The following is a 21279-nucleotide window of genomic DNA, read 5'->3' as shown; positions in this document are numbered from 1 at the left end:
CTTCTAAACATGGAAAACCCAAAATAACAAAATTAAGAATTATAATCATTGTTTGTCACATTTCACACTAAAATGCAGTACTGATTCAGTACTTAAAAACAAAACAAAAACAAGCAAATACAAACAGATTCTTTTTATTTTGGTATAAAAGACAGATGCATTTTTATACAGTTCAGTAAGAAAACTCTACAAAATTACTACAAAATCAGTGTAAACATTTTCTGGTTGGTCATTTTCTCAAAGTCTCTAAGCCGAGACAGAAAAGAGTGCAGAGAAGATACTGTAAACACTGAAAATAACACTGATTGAAACTGTACAATAAACACATAAAAGGCAGCGCGCTGAAGAAACGAGTCACACGATTATACTGCTGTCCTGTTTTTGAGAATAACTTTATTTTAGTGCAGTTTATTGCATAGTTTTGTTTGTTTCATCAACATCAACTCCCCTTTGTGACATTTCTGGAACATTTCTATACAGCAGCCCTCTTTTGGGTATCTGCTGCAGTTTCCCCTCTAGTCACAAGCAGAGTGAGTTTGCTCATTGACACTGCAGATACAAGATAATCTGGTTACTCACAAACACACACTATGACCTTAAAGGAGTAAATTATTATCTTCAGATGATGTCTTTCTTGTTGCGAGCTACATATGATGACTGTTTAGTGTAAGGCTGCAGCTGGGTTAGGTTAGCTTCACACGAGGACTGGAAATAGCTTCATACAGCTTTAAAATGTTTTCCAAGCTTCCTACTTGAGACAGAATATTGTTGTGCACACCATAAAGCATGCTAAAATTCATCCTTTTGACTTCACACACATATGAACGGGATAAAATGAAACAACTTCCACTGCTCTATTAAAAAGCTACTTTCAGCTGCTCTTTTATTCATAAGGAGTCACCACAGCAGGTAGTTTGATTGTCTGAGATATCTTTAATACCAACATTTGTTGATAGGCCTCTGTGTAACTGACTGAGGTGCTACCTGTAGCTACAGGCAAGGACATCATAAACTGCAGCTGTACAGGATGTGGGCTATGTTTATAAAACTATAAATGTCAGAGGTTCCATACATGAATTTGCTTTGAATAAGTGAAAACCCTTCACAGCACATCTAAATGTTAAGACTCCAGTTTATAGATTTCTATTCAGACATTCAACTGAGCATTTTTGTGGTCGACTCATTTGTTTTACATACATACAAAAAAAAAAAAAAAAATGAAGACTGGGAGGAGACACAAACCCAGCCTCTAGTGACTCAAGCCAGTGTACTCCCTCAGTGCCAGAACCAAGCCTGGATGAATGTGGGAGGGACACTGCATCAGCAAAGCCGAGTGTATATCCTCCTGAGAACTACAGGAAAAAAGTATCTTTCAGTTTAACTTTATTGTGATTTCCTGTCTCTTTGGATCAGAGGCCACACAAACACATGAGATATCATTGGAAACATAAATGAATAGACTGATTATCAGGAGGAAATGGTTGGAACCATTTGCTACGCCTCCCCTTGGAAAGAAGGGAGCAGCTGAAAGCATCTTCTGTGGATGTTTTTTAGGTCCATTTTATTGCTTTTGTTAGACCCATGCTAGCTGTTTCCAGTCTTTATCCCGCACTCAGCTAACCAGCTGGTAGCTGTAGCTTCATAGTTAATACAACAACAAGAAAGAGATATCGGTCTTCTTATGTAACCCGGATAAACACACAGCAAGAATCTCTCCCAAACGCTGGACTAAGCTTTGAAATGTTTAAACTGCTGAATGTGTTGAATTAAAAAGCTGAATCTGAGCGTTTTATTTACAACTTTATGTCTTTGAGTTATTCTTGAACCTCCACTGTTTTATCTAAATCACTGTGAGGACTGCAAACATTTAAAAAACATATTTACACACAAACAACAAGAAAATATGAAATTAGAACATTTTGTGAATGTGGATGTTTCGTTTTACTGATGTCTTTGTAATCATCTTCTACATTCCACTTTGTGTACCCACACGAGGTTGGGAAGCATTGCATTATGGATTACTTCTTTGATTATCTCCTACAAACCAAGCCACTGCAGAGGCAGAAGTGTCCTCACTAGCTAAGATCAACATTGGAGACAAAGACAAATAAAATGAAGTCTGCAGCTCCTTCTATCCAGAAAACACAAATGTTGTGGTCATTTTTGAATTTAGAAAAAAAAAAAAGTCATTGCTACTTTGCTACTGAGAATACTGTGCAGAAATCTTGACCAACTCCTAATTTCATTATACTTTACTTCCAAGCAGCCAAACACTCTTGTAATCTTTAAAGTGCTCTTGAGCAATAGCCCTCCAGGCTTTCTGAAAGTCTTTCAACATTTTTCTTTGGACACTGGTTAGAGCTTGTACCTGAGCATTTTCACAGGAATGTTTTTGTTTATTAAGCCACTTTACACTGACCTCTGAGCAGCATCTTTAAAGAATTTTAGGGAACTGAACAAGCAAGGGACAAACGAAGAAGTGGCAGGCTTATAACGCTATTCTAGTAATAGTATTATCATCTGACAGACATGCCCTTGGGGATCCTGTCAGATCTGATACTGTCAGATTTCGGTCCACCATTCAGTACCGTCTGATAATCATCTTAGTGGCAACGCTCCCAAACACACTGAAGATGCAGTAAAAGCTTACCTGAATAGAAAAACACACAACGGAACAGTATCGGTCATGAACTGGGCTCCCTGTTTCAACATTACTGAAACAGTGTGGGATCATGTAGACAGAGCACAGAGCTCAATGCAGCAAACATCCAAAGAAAAGCTTTAAATGTTCTTCAGGAAGTCTGGAGGACATTTCCTAAAGACTACTTAAAGAAATTAAATGAAAGCATCATACCAGATATTGACTTTCAAGCTTTTTAGAAATCTGCAAACACTGTTTCTGCCTTATATCTTTGAACATTTCAACAAATGGCATTGCCTATTTCCCATTTTGCTAGTGAAATATAAAGAAATGTTGGGTGGGTCAAGACTCTTGCACAGTACTGTCTCTCTGTGATTTTCCCTTTTGGCCATTTGTTTGTTTGTCCACAGATCCACAGCTTAACAAGAGTTTTTCAGCCTCTAGTTATTTTTGTACCATTTAAACTCCCACTGGCTTTTTTCTCTTGCCAAAAAAGGAACAATGCTGATAAAATGCTCCTTAGATATATATATACACAAGTGAGTGATTGTCAGCTGTCGCATTCATGCTGCATAGAATATTTCTGGGTGTCCATCACGAGTCCAGATAGACGGAGTAAATCTGACTGAGGCAGCGGTCGACACCACCTGCCTGGAAGAGGAAGCTGTCGTCTGGGCAGGGAGGCAAGGAGTAACCGCCCCCCGCCTGACCCTGCAGGTCCTGCAGCAAGTCAAACCCTGACAGAAGGGAAAAAAAAAACAACACAGCAAATGAGTTATTTAAATGTGAAAGGTTTTATTATTACATATGGGAAAGAGTTTAGTTGGAGGTTTTAAAAAAAAAATGCAAACAGATAGTTGCCTTCATAATTGTTTGAGCAATTATAATCAATGTTTTATAATAAATGGCATCAAATAACAGCATGGAAACCATGAGGCAATATTAAAACCTACTACAGCTCACTGTTTATCTGTCTGCTCAGTAAATGTTTAGTCTCAGTTTGCTCCCACTGTTCTTATAGTGTCACTTTCAGTAGCTGCTTTTAGTAAAAAGTCTCTAAAAACCTTCAATTGACCAAATGGACAACAAGCGGATAAAAAGCTATTAGCCTCAGTAAAGTTTTACTCTTTAGTCAGATAATTATCAGCTATATAGATCTTTTTAAAATTGCATTAGAAAGCTTATTTCAGCTCTGAAATAAAACTACAGGTTACCACAGATATAGTTAGCAACAAGCTACATTTGTGTAGTTGACGTCTCACCTGTAGAGTGGGAGGCGGGCTGGTTGGTGAAGTAACTTGCAGGCTCAAAACCTCCATCGCTGGGTGCCTGAGCCATCTTTCCCTCTCCATACAGGCAGCCTAGGAGAATCACAGAGTAGACGAAGATGAAGCATGGCATTGAACACACGCCTCGCTCACATTACTTGACTTGATGTTGTCTGTACCGTGTTGCTGCGAGAACACTTGCTGTTGGTGGTTGTAGGTTTTCTGGAAGCCCTGCAGCCGGACATCTACTCTGTCTGAGCAGGGACTCGCTGGGATCACGTCAGCGGACACAAACAAGGAAGCTGGTCTGTTCCTGGAAACGCACAACATAAACATTTATCTAGCATCAAATCACAAAAACAGTTGCCTCAAAGCGCTTTATACTGTAAGGTAAAAACTCTACAGTAATGTGGAGAAAACCCCAACAACCAGACAACCAACCACCAGGCCAATTTTGGATTAAGCCCTGCTGCCACAGATGACCACCTTTTCTGCTTGCTCACCTTCCTTATAAATGGCTTCTTCACAGACATCCAACCAGTGAAATCATTCCTGATTATTCTCAAGTAGAAAGATAACAGTAGATGGATCAACTGATGGGCCAGATGCCTTTTTCAGGTCGTGCGTCAGGTCTTTGGTAGATTTTTTAAATATTTCTTAAGGACATGACTTTCAGAAACTGCCGTAGATCATTTTTAGGCCCATCACTTTTCCTTTTGTTTTTTAGGCAAAACTGGACCAGTTTGCTTAACCTTCTAGGACCTGGCGTCCACATATGTGGACATCACATTATGGGTTGTCTAGACCACAATACTAAATTTTACTCTGCAAGGGCCTGATATCCACTTACGAGGACATTATACTGCCACCGTTCTACTGAAATTTAAGACGAATGTCCTCATAAGTGGATCTAATTTTTCAAAGAAACAAAAATCAGGTAAAAAAATAAATAAATCTGGTAATTCTTTGTTTTTATATTCATCAGGTTCCAATCAGCCCAAATAGCAAAGAAAATTAAAAAAAAAAATGCCATGAAAGAGTTCGGGTCTTAGGAGGTTAAGGACACACTCCACACCACATTGAGATAAGTTTTCAGTTAATAGTTCTTTGAAAATTTTTTTAAAGACCTCCAGAAACTGCAGAACTGTTGCTCAAGAGCACTTTAAATAATTACAAGAAAGTCCAGCTCCTTGGAAGTAAACCATAAAGAAATAAGAGATGACTTAAGATTTCTAAAGTTAGTAACATCAAACTATTCTCCACAAACACGGTTAACTTTAAACTCCAGTACTGATTACTGCGTGTGTTTCAGTGTTAAAATGAATAAACACTGACCACATTCATCATAGTGATGGAGTGCTACGTGTCAACAGGTCCTACTGAAGCCATTTAAAGACCAAATCTAAGTACAAGTTGAAAGTGACAGGTTTGATGGTTTAACTCAAAAATTATTATTTATTTTTTTTAAAGTGGAAATGAAGTTTCCAGAGAATTGATCCTGTATGTGACTGACTCAGCCCGGCCTGTTTCTACACTAATGCTGTTTTTGGCCTGACCTTCACTTCTGCTGAACTGCTGAAAGTTTCTGTCACACTGAGATGTATATCAGCGTTTGTTAAGCACCATAAAATTCAACACAAGTTTTCCAAGCCAATAAATATTATGGTAAAACGATAATGATGTTGTAACTCTCTGATTGATGGAACTTCAATCTTAGTTGTATTAAACTAAATTGTGAAAATTATTTCATAGGGAAGGTTTTAATCAATGTAAGCAACAACACTGACTCTGATACAATGAACCCAGGGCACGAGGTTTTCAGGTAATTAAATCAGATAAACATCAGCTGACCGCTGTATACATCAGAAACATGTAAACACTTCTCTTCTGCAAACAGTGCAGTTTGTATAAGAAAGCGTTTCCACCTCAGGAGGGTAATGTGCTGCAGAGAGCTGTATCCATCTCTTTGCTGCAAGAATGTGCTGACTGTGCACAAACACTCTGACTCAACATGGAAACGAATGAGTCAGTGGAGCCAAGTCGACGAGAAGAAAGAAAGGCAGCTGAATTTCTCTCTAAGGAGATACGCAGCTGAAAAAAAAAACAAAAAAAACCCCGTACGGTATTCAAGTGCCCCCCTTCCACCTTCAAAGAGCCCACTCTCAGCATTTCATGTGGCCTGAAGGCTTTCCTGGATGATGTACTGCAGCATATTGGTCCCCAGAGAGCCAAACAGCACTGGTTTCTGCTGGAAGACTTTTAGTGGGCTTCATAAACAAGCCAGGCCTTGTCAGAGATACCGATGGCTGCTGGTCTGAACATCGTATATTTTCGCATCTGATCAGCTATAAAAAGAGGAAATGTTTGGAGATTTCTTTACATATCTCTCATTTATCATCCCCAAGTCTCTTTATTACCCATTTCCCATGTCAGATGCTATTACATTTAAGTTAACAGTCTCTGCTTTCATTGGAGAAATACAATAAAAGCCAAAATTAATCAGAAGGACTTTTTGAAACCCAAACTGATATAACTTACAGATGGCTGTGGCTTCCCGAGGTAATAAAATCCAGGTTTTGTATAGTATTATGTAAACAACGTGGCCTTTGATATAGCGTGGCTGTTGAAATGAATGTGCTGCAATGACTGCAAGGCAAAAGAATTCAACACATCTTTGAATTTCCCCTCACTGGCCCCTGAACCATCAGCGCTGACCTTAACTATAAACAACGCCGTCTGCGCCACGGCTTACATTCTTGTAATGTTGCAACAACATAGTTGAGATGTCTGAGCTGTGCTGGGTCGATCTGTCACTTTGTGGCCGGTGTGCCCAACTGCTCACATGCACGAGCTTACCGAGGGCCCAGGGCTGAGGACGCGGCTGTCAGTAAACCTCAGGAAACTTTTTGTCTGATCATATTTTACCAACTGACCCTCTGCAGGACTCACGTTTTTCTTACTAACTACAGCTGCCATCCTTACTGCTTATGCAGAATGAAAGGAATCCAGCTTGCAGAATTTAAGATCTTCTGCGCATTGTGCTGCATTTAATTGGTGCCAGCTTATGATCACAAACCTGATGTTTCGAATTAGAATTTTGAAAGTATTTCGGTGATATGGATTTAATGGATCACAGGGGATTACGTTAAATCTGTGCAATACAGATGGAGATTTAATGGGATCTAAGTGCTACCACTAAGTGCTTAGGGAAACTACAGCACAAGCATTTCATTTTAGAGCTACAGCAAGTAAAAAAAGTGAAGGATTTCACTTAAAGCGGCTATTTAGGTCCAATGTCACTTGGAGTTTCTGCAAAATAAACTTCATTACATCGCCTTCCTTCAACGTGTATAATAGTGTTTCTGTGTGAGCGCTATCCTGGTTAGTGTGCCTGTATCTGATGGACACGCTGCTGCAAAAAAAATGCAAATCCAGCACCACGCTACCTCTCTCTTCCAACCGCACAATATATACAAACACTGTGCATCACAAATACTAAACTGATGGACAAGCCTCACTGCGGGCCTCTGTAAATTATTAAAAGACGTCAAAATGGCTCATTACAGCCAGAGTAAACATTGGCCTCCCTATGAGGTCAGAGCATGATGCTGCCTGCACCATGAAGAAAAGATAATTTACTTTCACGTGTTTAACGTCTCTCGTCTAAGTCATTTTGTGGAAAATCAAGTGCTTGTCTGGTATTAGCTTTGGCAGGTTGTCATATACTGTGGGCACCAGTGGGATTCAATGACATCCTCCGCTGCTATAAAGAGACGTCAATGGACGGATTGTGCATAGCTTCATGGAAGCTCTACTGTAGCTGCACATTTTAGGAAGGCGGAGAGATTCTGAGAGAGGTGAGCAAAGTTCCTAAAAATGCACAAAAGCATCCAAATGTTTGATTTATTAAAATCTGTATTTGTTTTGTAAACTTTAAAGTGGTTTTAGAAGTGAAATATGTGATGAAATCCAGATCAAATAGTACTTACAAATTCTGTGTTTTCTTGTATATATATTGGTTGACCGACACAATACAATCTCCTCAACCCAAGGCCTGTGGCTGGCACACATACATTTATGATGTAGTTTTATCACTACAAATACAATAACTTCTTGAGTAGTTTTCAAAGAGGAACAACTAACCGTAACGTGTAAGAATATCTGAAAAACAGAAGTGGACTTTTTTCATTTGTAATCATAAGAAAAAAAAATAAAGATCTTGCAATAAAAAAAAGCTTCTGCGTTGAGACAAATTTCCATTGATACATATTTCTTACATTTTAAAAATCACTAAGCATTTCCATAAACAATCTCAGATATGTGTCTAATCAATACAATGCACTTTGCTTTAGCAGTCAGGGTCAAATCTGAATCCTTTCAAAAAAGATGACATTGACCAAAAAATAAAAAAATAAAAAACCTTCTTCAGCTTCAATTCTAATCAGTGGATTCGCCATCACTTAAACATGCAGACTACTTTTGCAGTTTGCACAATATCACTAAGGGATAGAAGTGAGGTTGGCTTAAATGTCAATATGTATCCCATAAACCAGGGGTGGAGAACTCCAGGCCTCAAGGGCCGGTGTCCGGCAGGTTTTAGATATATTACCCTGGGTCAACAAACCTGAATCAAATGATTAGTTCATTACCAGGCCTCTGGAAAACTTCAAGACACGCTAAAGTAAGACACACGAGGCTGTCGGCATAAATAAAAGAATAAAAGACAAGTGGCACAAAATCATGGAAGGATATGTTTTTGTCTAGTCCACTTTTCTCGCTGATGAATTGGGCAGCATCTCCTCTGCCTGCCTTTCTGGAAAAGTCACAACTATACATAGTAGACCTTTTGCTACTTTCATTTCAACCCTAAGGGTCAATGATGAACCCTAAAGCTTAAACCTGTTGAAATCAGTGCTCAGAGAAAACAACCAATCTTAACATTTAAGCCAAACACCGAAAGGCCACTTGAAAACAACCCTTGGAAATATTGGAAGAATTTCATATGAAACAATGTGCATTATATGGTAATATTTTATATCATTTATTAAACCACAAAAATGTTATTCTGGCCTTTATTGATGCTATTTTATTAGACAGACTGTTTTTGTTTTTACTATAGTGCCAATAAAAGTTACTTTATGGGCAAACCTTCAATGACCAATAATTTTAGGCCCTATTGTCCAGAAACTGCAGCCCTGGAGGCTTTCAGCTGTATCTTTTTAGTCTCACTTCTACTTTTATACTTGCCTAGAGAAAATTTGTCTCAGCTTACAGTGCACATAAGTTCTGTGGTCTCCAACTACCCAATCAGTGCGACCACAAAGCCATAACTCCATCTCTGGTGATAATGTCTCTGGTTTATTCAAGAATGCACAAGCTCGGATCTCTCTGGCTTTTTCTAGAAATCAGAGATGAGGGAAAGCAAAACAAAATGACTGTGAAATCTTTAGTATCACTTTGAAGCTTCAGTGTTTGATATGGAACAGAGCCGGACTGCTCAGAAGTGTTAAGCAGCTTAGAAACACTTTAATACATGCCAGATATGTTTAAACAATACGTTTAGGACATATAAAAGCAGAGGTTTTGGGGGCGAATCCTTGAAAAGGATACAGAAAGGAGCATAAAATTGAGGTCTGTTAGTTTTCACTATTTTTATCTATAGTAGAAAATAACTCTGAATAAAAACTGCCACATGAGATCTTATTCAGCTCCACTGTGGTGAGTTGGCAGCAGAAATCCCAGCAGCAGATAACTGAAAACCTTGCCAGACACCACGAGGGGTAAGTAGGAAAATATGTCTTTTCTTTATTTTTGTGATTTGGATGAACTGACTATTTTACGTTTGCCTCTTGTTTTATTGTTAAATGTCAGTAAAGTAATCTCCTTCCCAAGAAATAAAAGCAGCCCAATGTTGAAATACATGACACTAAGTCACTCAACGCCCGAGCCCCCCCCTACTTGTCAGAGCTCCTCTCTGCCTATGCTCCAGGAAAACCCACGAGATCTAGTTCAAAACTATTGTTGTCCATTCCACGGACTAACCTCAAATCTCGTGGTGATAGATCCTTCTCTGTGGCAGGTCCCAGACTTTGGAATAGTCTCCCCTTTAATATTAGATCTGCTCAAACTCTTGAGCAATTTAAATCTTTACTAAAGACACACTTTTACGCTCTGGCTTTTAACACATTATGACCCAAGCATTTTGGATTTATCTGAATTAGTTAGTATTGTTTCAATTCTTCTATTCTATTGTTTCTATTGTTATTATTGTATTACACTGTAGTTTTTAATTTTATTGTTATTGTTAAGCACTTTGTGCAGCATCGGCTGTTGGAAATGTGCTATATAAATAAATCTGACCTTGACCTTGACAGTGTAGAAATTAAAAATGATAGATGTTTCTTTGCTTTTTATTATATGAAAGAAAATATTCACAATGGTGCAACAAGATGCAACCTTGGGGAAGATAAACTTCCATCAGATTTAACTACTGCCACTGCTGCCCATAAGCAAGTCACTAAACATCTATTACTCTGCTATAAAAACTAAGTGGACTGTTTCCAGTCCAGCTTCGTTGTATGAATAAATAAATAAATGCTCAGGGGATGCACCGCATTTAACTTGAACTTGCTCTGATCTTACACTCACCCCTCTCTCATGCTCCCCGGGCTTGTTAATGAAGATATTGGGCTATTAGCATCAAAGTTTCCCTCCAGGCCTGGATACCTCGAGTCTGCTGATGGGGGCAGAAACTCTGAATTCCCCCGACTGTGGGCGGTGCTGCTGCTGTTTGAGTACACACCTGAAAGAGAGCCACAGATAACCTCAGTAAATCTGCTCCACCAAACATTTTGAGCATCCACCTCCACATCTGGTCCCACATCTAGTCTGAGGTCTCTGCAGCAAAGGTTGGATGATGTATATAACAGTTACAATAGAGTAGGAGTTAACATTAGAATCATTAGAAACTTCAACTGCAACGTATTTCACTTCAACGCCAAATTACATGTAGCCAAGTTTTCCAAACACCAAAAGTTTAGGAAGTGTTGCAATGCTTTTCATTCTCACATCTTTTGCTGTCAGAGATCGACCGCAAGTAGTTGTGGCAACTAACTGGTTGCCCGGAGGCTGAGTGTGCAATCTCCTCATACACTGGGTAAATACTTTCAATTGCACAGCAATTGCACAAACAATCACAGTCAGACAGAACGACTTTGATTAGTTTTAGACAGACTGGTGAATGTTTTAAGATAACTGGCATTTAGAAATGCAGAAAGATTACCAGGGTGTTGCAATAAATCTGTGTCAGCCTGCAACACCTTTCCTGTCAGTCGAGGCTTAACTCAACTAGTTGCTAACTGGCTGTACTCTGGTTATTTTCATATATTTTCATACTCTTGACAGGCACTCGTAAACATGACCATATTTCCCCAGTCTTGGCTTGTTTACACTGGCTTCCAGGACGTTGTAGAATTGATTTTAAAATTTTATTGCTTGTTTTTAAATCTCTAAATGGATTAGCTCTGTCATACCTCTCTGATTTGTTAACTAAAAATACTCCAAATAGAACTCTCAGGTCAGCTGAGAAGCAGGCTGAAAAACTGAGGAGACTGGGCCTTTGCGATAGCTGCGCCCAAACTTTGGAACAGTCTGCCTCTTGAAATTAGGATCTTTCCAACATTTTTAAAACCCATCTGAAAACACATTTTTACTCTCTACCTTTTAATTGTGTTAAAATTGTGTTTTACTTTGTTCTTTGTGTGGGTTTCTTCTACTTTTTTACTTTTTTACTATGTACAGCACTTTGGTCAACCTGTGTTGTTTTTAAATGACCTTATAAATAAATGGATTGATTGATTGATATATAAATAAAAGTTGCTGAGCATCTGTGCCGTTAAATCTTCCTACTACATCACTATCACATCACTACCTGTAATGATGATTTTCACTGGGTTCAAGCTGTATTGAATTGTATTATAACAAACACCAATAAAATATAAAGAAATGAAAGGCTGACTCTACTCAGTGTTGCACTTTATTTTTCAGCACAGCCTGAATTCTCTCAAGCTGTCTTGCAATTTCTTTAAGTAGTCTTCAGAAACGGCTCTCCAGGCTTCTGGAAGGACATTCAAAGATCTTTGGATGTTGGCTGCCTCTTGTTCCTTTCTCTGTCAAGATAATGCAACACTGCTTCAACAATGCTGATGTTTGGGCTCTGAGGAAGTCAGTCCATGACTGATAGTGCTCCACTGTTGGCTCTTCTATCCAGGTATGCTTCTACTGTCCGCAATAATTTTCATGGTGAAAAATTGAACTAATATCAGTCAGATGCTTTGCAGATGGTATAACATGGTGGATTAAAATCTGACTGTACTCTTCTGCAATCATTCAATTTTGACAAGCGCCCCAACACCGCTGGCTGAGAAGCAGCCCCAGACCATGACAGAGCCTCCTCCATGTTTTACAGATGGCTGTAGGGATGTTTGTACCGCTCTACTGACCTCCTCCATAAATACTGAAAGGCCAATAAAACTCTAATTCGTATTCATTTCCCAATAACAGCTGTTGCCAGTGATCTTCAGTCCAGTTACTGAGTAATTTGGCATACCTCAGCCTCTCTTCACATTTCTGATGAGGCTTCAGTGAACAGTAGATGGATCACCTGAGGGGTTAGATTTTCCTCTCAAGTCCTGTGTTAGGTATTTCCTAACATTTGGTGGGTGTGTTTGTTAAGTTTGGGAAGAAATTATGTTTTTGCAACAGATTGTTGGTACCAAGGTGCCTGCAGACATAATTTAAAATGGGTTCTTTGCAAAGTTGTCTGTGTAGACACAACACTGATTCAATTAGGTCCCTTTTACAAGGATTGGACTAAAAATGAGTAACAAAAAAAAGCAGCCAATGTTCAAAGAAAAGCTTTGAAAGACCTTTAGAAAGCCTAGAGAATTATTGCTCAAGACCACTTTAAAAAATGGCAAGAAAGTCTGGCTCCTTGTAGGCAAACAAAACTGTCGAAAATATTAAAATACTCAATTTATAGTTAAATGAAACTCTTCCAAATTATCGTGCAGTAGTGACATTTCCCCCCACTGATGAGCAACTCAATGTGCTATAGAAAAACAATTTCTGGTGTAAATACAAGTATATTACACACAGTGTGCACATATGGACAGATGGGGATTAGACTATGTTGCAAGCAGACTTTGAGGAGTTTCCATGGTCAGCGTAATCCATTTTTCTGTAAACCTTTCAGAGCCACATTTCAAGCCTACAGGGGCTGAATGCTCAATATCACAATATTAAGCTCAATATTAAGCCAAGCTGACAATGATAGTGTGTGTCACCATAAATCCACCTAGTATACCACAACAGAAAGCAGTTTTCAGGCTATAACATTTGGCCATTTGAGATAAGAAAAAGTCCTCCTGGGATTTTTTCAAAATTAAACACTGACATGCTTGTTTCACCCTGACTAAACATAGCTCATAGCGTGCCGCTTGAGGCTTTTCCCTCAAAGTCTTCTGAGTAAAACGGCGAGTAGTCTGAAGTAATAGACATGGACAGCTTTCCTGGACGCTCTCCACTGTCTTTGGCCAACTGAGCCTCAGTGTACCTGACAGCTTCTTGATTCTGGTTCAGCCATTGAAATGGAAAGAAAAAGAGCTTGGCTGGAAAACCCGTTTGGAGAAGCTGAAGGACAAGTGGGGTGAAGGCCAACTTGCCCACAGTCATGGTGCCCAGTAATTGGACAAGGTAAACACTGGCATGATGAGCTATCATCGAAGGAATGAGAGAGGAGGGAAAGGAAAAGGAGCAAATGAGGCCATGGGAGAAAATGAAAGAGACAGCTTAACAGCCCAGGTGTTTTGGGCAATTACTCTTTTCTTTTGGGTTTTGCTCATTTCCAGAGAGGCGCTGGAGGCTAAGCACAGACTTCTGCTACCGTTTCATCTGCACATACCTGTGAAGTCATCTAAAGCCGGTAAAGGTGAGCTGTTTTTTTGGTGCGACGAGGCAGAGCTGTGGAGATGCTGGCGTGCCAGGCAGTCACTTAAGATGTCAGATTCCAGCATCGTGTGCACCTGAACCTGACAACAACACAAAACGCATTACAGCCATATAGATACATGTCATATAACAGCACTGTGTTATCATGCTGGTGACCAAGTGTGGGTGTTTGCCAGCATGCAGGGATGAGAATAATTACGTTAAAGCTGCAGCTTAGTTGTCTTCCAACTATATGCTGTTGGGCAACGCAGCTCCCATGCAAGTTTAAACTAAATGACTTCTCTTTTGATTTCATTCAGTAAAGCAACTGAAAACACAGTGAGCGAGCTGCAGGAGGTTTTCTACTGTTCAATTATCAAAGAAATGAGTTTGCACCAGATGCCTGGTTCTTGTTTCATCTTGCGATCCAGCTTCTTGAGGTACAAAATCCAGAAATCTTATTAGGCAATCGTATTCCAAAAACGTTCTAGCAAAGTTAAGGCTAAACAATTGGCTTTATTTTCCAGCGCTAAACAGAACATCCCCCCGGAACTTTCCAAAACAATTTATTGACAGCTTCGGGATTCAGAAGAAGCTCGCGGCAGACACCCAGGAACCACAAAAGCGGCGTGAATAATCAGCAAGAAATGCTCACCCAAAGTAGCGTTCACGAAGCCAGAAACTTCAATCGCTGTGACACATCAGCTCGAATAAATGTATGCCCGTGAGGAGCTTAACAAGCTCATCTTTAATATTTCAAAGTTCCAATTAGCCCCACAGGGTTTACTGCAGCACAGGGCGTGTCGACTGTGTCACAACTTACCAACACACGTGGTTCTGTTTAAACCAAACAAGGCATGCGAATACACACACAAAGCCCCAGTGTCACTCACAGGCCATAGAAAACAAACAAGGCCCAGATAAAGCAGAACAATAGGCTCCCTATTCAGACTTCCAGGGAGTGTGTGTAATACTTTGTTTTGTTGTATTTCATCCTACTGAATCATAAACATACCCACTCTCTCCTGCTGCTGCTGTAGTTCTCCAGAAATAAGACCTGCAACCCCCGAGAAGCCCCCTTTCTCTTTGAAAGTTATATAAAGAAGCAGTTCTCTACTATCTATATTTAAGAAAAAAAATTCTGGAAGAACAACATTGTTTTGAACTTTAAGGTTAAACGGGAACAAACATGCATCTCATTTGCTTTTAAACATGAGGTAACAATCAGGAAATAAAATCAAGATGTAGCACCAGAAAAAACCCTGTTTTACTTTCTCTTCCTGAGCTTGTTCATTTTTAGCTACAGATTTTCTATTCAGGGTCTCATGAATGACTGTGTGTGTCTTTATGGAATTTAAAACATAACCTTTTTTGGGGGGCAATTTTTATGTTTTAATAATTATTGAAAAAAGCTGTCTATTTTTAACTGAAATGCCAGATTTGGGGAATGGCACACTCACTGATATTTTTAGGAAAGCAAAGCTTTTATTTGTGTGTCACTTTTACAGAAAGAAAATCCTTGTTCAGAAATTGCATGCTTTTACGGTCACTCATTTCTTCCAAATTGGATCAATTTTAAATGAATTCAAGTTCATTTAAATGATTTGGCACCTGCAGGCAGGACATCTGCCTCCAGATGTTAGGCTTGACCATAAATGCTTCAGTTTGGCTTTTGATTAATATGTCTTTCATTCTTTATTTTATGTAAATGTGTATGCTTATAATGGTGAGTATTGTTCCGTAACCACTGCTGATTAAGCAGCTGTCTATGTTGGCCAGGACTCTGTTGCGAAAGACATTTTAAACCTCAAGGGTCTTGTCACCAGCTTAAAATGAGGTTAAATACAAACATGCAGTCATGTGAATAATAAGGTTTCGAAATCTAAGTTCACCCTATGATCTAGCAGCAATAACCTGAAATAATTGTTTTCTGTATGACTTTATTAATATGTGGAGGAAATTTGGCCCACTCGTCTTTTCAACGTTGCTTCAGTCCATTGAGGTTTGCAGGAATTTGTTTATGTACAGCTCTCTTAAGGTCCCACCACAACATTTCAATCAGCCTGAGGTCCATTGCAACACCTTTTTAACCATTCTGTTGTAGAGTTTTTGCTGTTTTTGGACTCATTGTCCTGTTGCATGACCCAGTATAAGCAAGATATAAATGTAGGACAGATGGCCTTATATTGAATCTAAATATCGGTATACAGAGGTGTTCATGTTTGACTCAGTGGCTGCAAGGTACCCGGGTCCTGTGGCTGCAAAAGAAACCCAAATGATCACCGCTTCATCAATGTGGTTGATAGCGGCTATGTTGTGTTTGTACTGATATGCTTGTTTTTTACTAAATGTGGGACAGTTGCCGACATTGTTTTTAGTTTGTAGAGCCTCCTTGTCATTTGTCATAATAACCTTCAAGTTTTGTGCTGAAATAAAATCAAAAACATGCATGGCTGCTCCTAATAACGTCATCAAATAATGAGTGGAGCCTTCATAGCAGTTTGTATTGTTTTCATTATTATGAGAAGAAACACAACTTAACATGTATTCCAAACAAGAGAAGACAAATATCCATCATAAATACAAACTCCAGATGTGCTGTGTATAATTGCAGACAGTCAAGTATAATAAATTGGGAAGGAAAAAAAAATCTATCAAGTAATATAACTTAAAACATTTCATGTTTTATGATGTTAAGCTGTTGAGAAATAATCAATTGATTCCAGTAAATTTCAGCCCTGTGAAGGTGGCTCAGGAATACAAGGCACTGATGTGATCCTGGTTTAAATTATGTACTTTTGATCCCATCCAATAAAAGCTTAAATATGACCCCACTATTGGACAACCTGATAGGTGAGTGGTTAGGGTGCACACTGCATGTTTTACTCCTGGCTAGACGGACCTTTATTGAATGTCTTTTCCACTATCCACCCAAACCATCCATTAAGGGCAAAAAAAATGCAGCTCAAATTTAAAAAAACGTCCCCAGGTTGCTTTTAAAAATGCTTTGGCCATAATTTTTTATTTCTAACCACACTTTCTGAATCCTCCCTTTGCTTCTGAACGACACACAGTCAAGTTTTAAAAACATAGAAAGGTTTTAATGTTCATTACCTTGACCTCCTTTTCCTGAAGGCCTTTGGCTGAATGAGCTTTGACGTGCTTTCGTAATGAGCTGGGGTCAGTGTAGCGCTTGGTGCATCCCGGTATCTGACAGGCGTATGGTTTCTGTGAATGAACCACAAGAAGGAGAGGTGAGAGAAGTTTGACTGAACATTTAGAAGCACCTTGGTTTAACTTTCTGTTATAAAAAGAAAACAGGTGTGCTGCTATTAAAAAGAGCACAAATTATTTTTTGGTGTTTTGGGGAACACTTTCTCCTGCAACTCTTCTTCTAGCGAATTGCAAAAATTTAGCAATGTTGATTTCAGTACTGAGCTAAGGAGAACAAACCTTTTTTTGTACAGAAAACACAACAAAAATAGCACAACACGCCAAATTAAACCCGGAGCTTGAGAGTTATTATTAGATTTACTGTAAGGTGCAGACTACACCATCTCTTATATATCCTACATTATGTATTGAGAAGGTTACGAATTTTCTACACCAGAACTGAATAATATTCACAACATGATGATGATTTTATAGTCTCATCAGATACAACGATGTCAAACATAAAATGTGTGTACAAATAATGGCACAAGTTCAGATGACTCACATCCACACTGAAGGCATAAACATTTAGGATAAAGATCGTAAATGTGGCTACTTCTTGTGACAACTGGACTAACAGAGGAAGAAAGAAGATGTAGTTCTGTCAACATTTTACATAAAGTGCTCCTCAGCTGAAAGGGAGGATATTTACCTTTCATCTGCAGGCTTAAAAGAGGGGAAGAGAGAAGAGAGTTTAGCCATAAATCATTTCATTCATAAAGTAAACTGTATGAGCTACCTGCAGTCTTTGTATTCATATAAAAGTATTTATTTCTGCACATTATTTCCTGAAGGAATAAACATTTCATAGCAGGCTAAAGCAGCTGGAAGACAAAGTATTTTCTGGTGTAATGATATAAAATACTACAGTTAACTGAGTCCTCCTGAAATAAGTAAAATGAGTAACATCGTGGAATGTGTGTTGAAATGTTTTTTACTGTACAAATAGCTCATTTCTTATATGCAGACAGGTTTTCATCATTTTACTTCGAAGTAGAAAGTTGAGTAAGATGACTGTATTTCACAATTTAGTGAATAAATGAGCTCATTGCCATGAATCTCAGATCTCTTTTTTATTCGCTCTTTTTCATTGCCAAGTATTTAACAAGTGGATTCAATTATACATTCATGAAAACACATGTACAGTGTTTATTTGAGCCTTTTGGGTTTATGTGCTGGGATGTGAGCACTACAAGTCAAAAAAATAATGAGCGTCAGGTTTGATGATCGTATTTTTCAGGACATTTTAGCAGAAAATGTGACGAGAGCTGTGATGTAGTTAACACTGCCCAGTTTCTCATCTTTGTACGTGGGATTACGAAAAAAGCTTGAGATTACAGCAGAGATCACAGCTGTGTGCTAGATGAAAGAGACTATGACGAAGAGTGATTTGTTAATTGAAATCAGATAAACTTGCTGCTGTTACATTAGTAGCGAAATCTGACTAAAACTGATCATTTTGTGTTGTATTATAAACCAGGAGGTGTTGCACAAGTCAGAGCTAAAACAACACATTGTTGATGTTGTAAATAAATAGTTAACTTCACCAGGGCAAGGGTTTTAGAGGTGCATGAAGCTGAACATTGTGAGGCTACCACACAGGTCAGCCTGGACTAAAAAGGGTTTAGGACCTGCTGCACATCCATGATGAGAATCTGGCATTCCAACATATCCAAGAAGTTCTCAGTTGGGGGCATTTGAATACAGTGAATCTGTAAAAAGCTCTGATCTGAGCTTTATGAAGAAGCCAACAGAAGATAGGTACACTGTGGTATTAAAGGGATAGACATAGTCAGCAACAATACTCAGGTAGTGTAGTGTGGTGTTTAAACTACACCAAGGGTGCCAAAAAAAGGAAAAAAAGATAAAGAAATTGCCAAGACTGTTGACACGTAGCAGGGTGGATCTATGCTTTCGTGTTGTTTTTATGTTTAAATTCTGATCTTAAAAGAACCAGACAAGGCAATATTGTTTCTCCAATCTCCTCTGGAGGAAATGCAGAGTAAAGCTGAGCTTAGTGAGGTAGGAAAAACAAATCACCATGGGCAACAGTGAGGTGGTTTTGGGCATGACTTTTTATCTGCTTCTTAGCGTGGAGCATCCCAGACAACATTTGAAAACCCCTGCTTTTCAAAATGACTTCTTTCTCTGTAATTAGTCATTTGCCTGAAGATCTAATATGGAAACACTGCAAAGAAATATCATTTCTTTTTTCTTTCTAATATGGCAGCTTTCAGCATATTTGTCACACTTATCTTTGTAAAATATAAAAATTTAACTCAGCTTTTAAATGATAATTTCATTTATTAAGGGAGAGAACTATCCAAACTTAACTTGCCCTGTGAGAAAAAGTAATTTCCCCCTTAAATTGATGAATTAATTTAAAAAAAATAGGACCCATCTAATAAAGGGAAGTAGGCTAAAAGATCTCAATAACAACAAATAATGCTACAATCTAAAGAAACATGAGAAACTCCTCTGTCATTGACATCTGTCTGTCTGGAAATGAAGACAGATGTATGAAGTCATTTCTAAGGCTTTGGGACTCCAGCGAACCGCAGTGAGAGTCATTATATACAAACGGAGAAAACTCGGAACAGTGGTGATCATTCCCAGGAATGACTGACCCACCAAAATTACTGCAAGAGCAAATTGACGACTCATCCAGGAGGTCACAGAAGAACCCAGAACATTCTAAAGAACTCACTTGCCTCAGTTAAGGTCAGTTTTTGTGATTCAACAATTAAAAAAAAGAGACAAACGAAGAAACATCTTGATAATCCTCAAGACTTTTGTGTCTCGACACTGTTGGACTAATGAGTGAAAAGTAGATTGTTTGGAATGTCTGACTCCTGTTACATCTCATGTTAAACTAACACTTTTCATATAAAGAACATCATACCAGCAGTGGCAGTAGTGTGATGGTCTGGATCCAGACAACCATAGTTGAGGAAACCATGAATTTTGCTCTTTACCAGAAAATCCTGAAGCTAAATGTTTAGCTATCAATTCAAGCCCTGAAGCTCAGGCTCAGTTTGGTTATGCAGCAGGACAGTGATCCAAAAAACGTCAGCAAGTCCACCTCTGAATGGCTGAAATGCAAAAAAAAAAAAAAAGAGCCTTTGAAGCTTGGCCTTAGTCAAAGTGTGGATTTAAATGAAATTGAGTTGCTTTGGCATGACCATAAACGGTCTGTCCATGCTTGAAAACCCTCCAATGTGGCTGAATTAAAACAATTCTGCAAAGAAGCCAAAATTCCTCCACAGTGATGTTATTATCACAAAAACTTGAAAATTTGATTGCTGTTTGTGTTGCCAAGGCTGGCACAACTAGTTATTAGGTTTAGGAGTCAGCTGCTTTTTCACAAAGGTTCAGGTAGGATTGGATAAGCTTTTTTCCTTTATCATATAAAAAAGAAAAAACAGCATTTTTGCATTTTACCTGGGTTATCTTTGGCTAATGTTAAAAACTGTTTGATGATCTTGGGTTTGACAGTAATGCAAAAAACAAAGTAGTATTGAAAAATCACTTGTATTTTTTAATGATGCCACAAAACAATGAATGAAGCAAATGAGTAAAAATGTTACTGTAAAAAGAATTTTTAGTAGAAATATATCAGGACAGGCTTGACTATAATAATGCTTGTGTCAGTGGGATTGTTATTTTTCTAATGTCTGCTCGATTTTTCTTCTCCAGTATTCCCAATTTTTGTGTAATTCTTAAACAAATACATTTCAAATTATAGACATGCAATACCAACGTAGATCTGGCATCAGAGTAAGTGCTGCTCTACAGTGTCTGGGGAAAAAAAAAAGGAAAAAAAGGGGGCAATTTCAAAACTATTTCAGGAAAAATATTCCCTGTGAGACCAGCTCAGTTCTCTCTTAGTCTAAACAGATCAGCACCAAATGAAGTGCTGTCTTTCTAATCTTAGCATAAATTCAGGGTAATGACATGCAAAGTGGTTATGGCAAATGACAGCTCTGAGACAGACTGTAAATTCATAAACTGCATATCAGTTTCCAATTATGTGTGCCAAAAAAATTTTGAAATCTTTTTTTCCTGTTGCCAGGGCTCAACCCAAAAAAAACCCAAAACAAAACCCTGGCATTATTCAGCACCACATTTCATATCGGATTTGTCACAGTCCATCACCTTTTTGCACTTCAC

At 38.5% G+C, this 21279-nt stretch overlaps 1 protein-coding gene across 1 annotated transcript in view; it reads right to left on the bottom strand.

The window, feature by feature from the left end:
• Positions 1 to 146: 146 nt before the first annotated feature.
• The window catches only part of glis1a (GLIS family zinc finger 1a), a 67791-nt gene continuing 46658 nt past the window's right edge, over positions 147 to 21279 (bottom strand). Inside the window, exons 4-9 of the mRNA XM_086271123.1 lie at positions 17011 to 17124; positions 13871 to 13997; positions 10558 to 10711; positions 4089 to 4222; positions 3904 to 4002; positions 147 to 3378 (exon numbers count right to left, since the gene is read on the bottom strand). Of these exons, the coding sequence (XP_086127249.1) occupies positions 3236 to 3378; positions 3904 to 4002; positions 4089 to 4222; positions 10558 to 10711; positions 13871 to 13997; positions 17011 to 17124 (771 nt within the window). The 3' untranslated portion in view covers positions 147 to 3235. The remainder of the gene's footprint in view (positions 3379 to 3903; positions 4003 to 4088; positions 4223 to 10557; positions 10712 to 13870; positions 13998 to 17010; positions 17125 to 21279) is intronic.

Source organism: Aulonocara sp. 'chitande type north' Nkhata Bay, linkage group LG18 (genome assembly GCF_057382095.1).
Source record: "Aulonocara sp. 'chitande type north' Nkhata Bay isolate Kocher_YH1m ecotype deep benthic linkage group LG18, A_spYH_male_GT1.1, whole genome shotgun sequence".
Lineage (NCBI taxonomy): Eukaryota > Metazoa > Chordata > Actinopteri > Cichliformes > Cichlidae > Aulonocara > Aulonocara sp. 'chitande type north' Nkhata Bay.
This window is presented reverse-complemented; position numbering and strand designations above follow the sequence as displayed.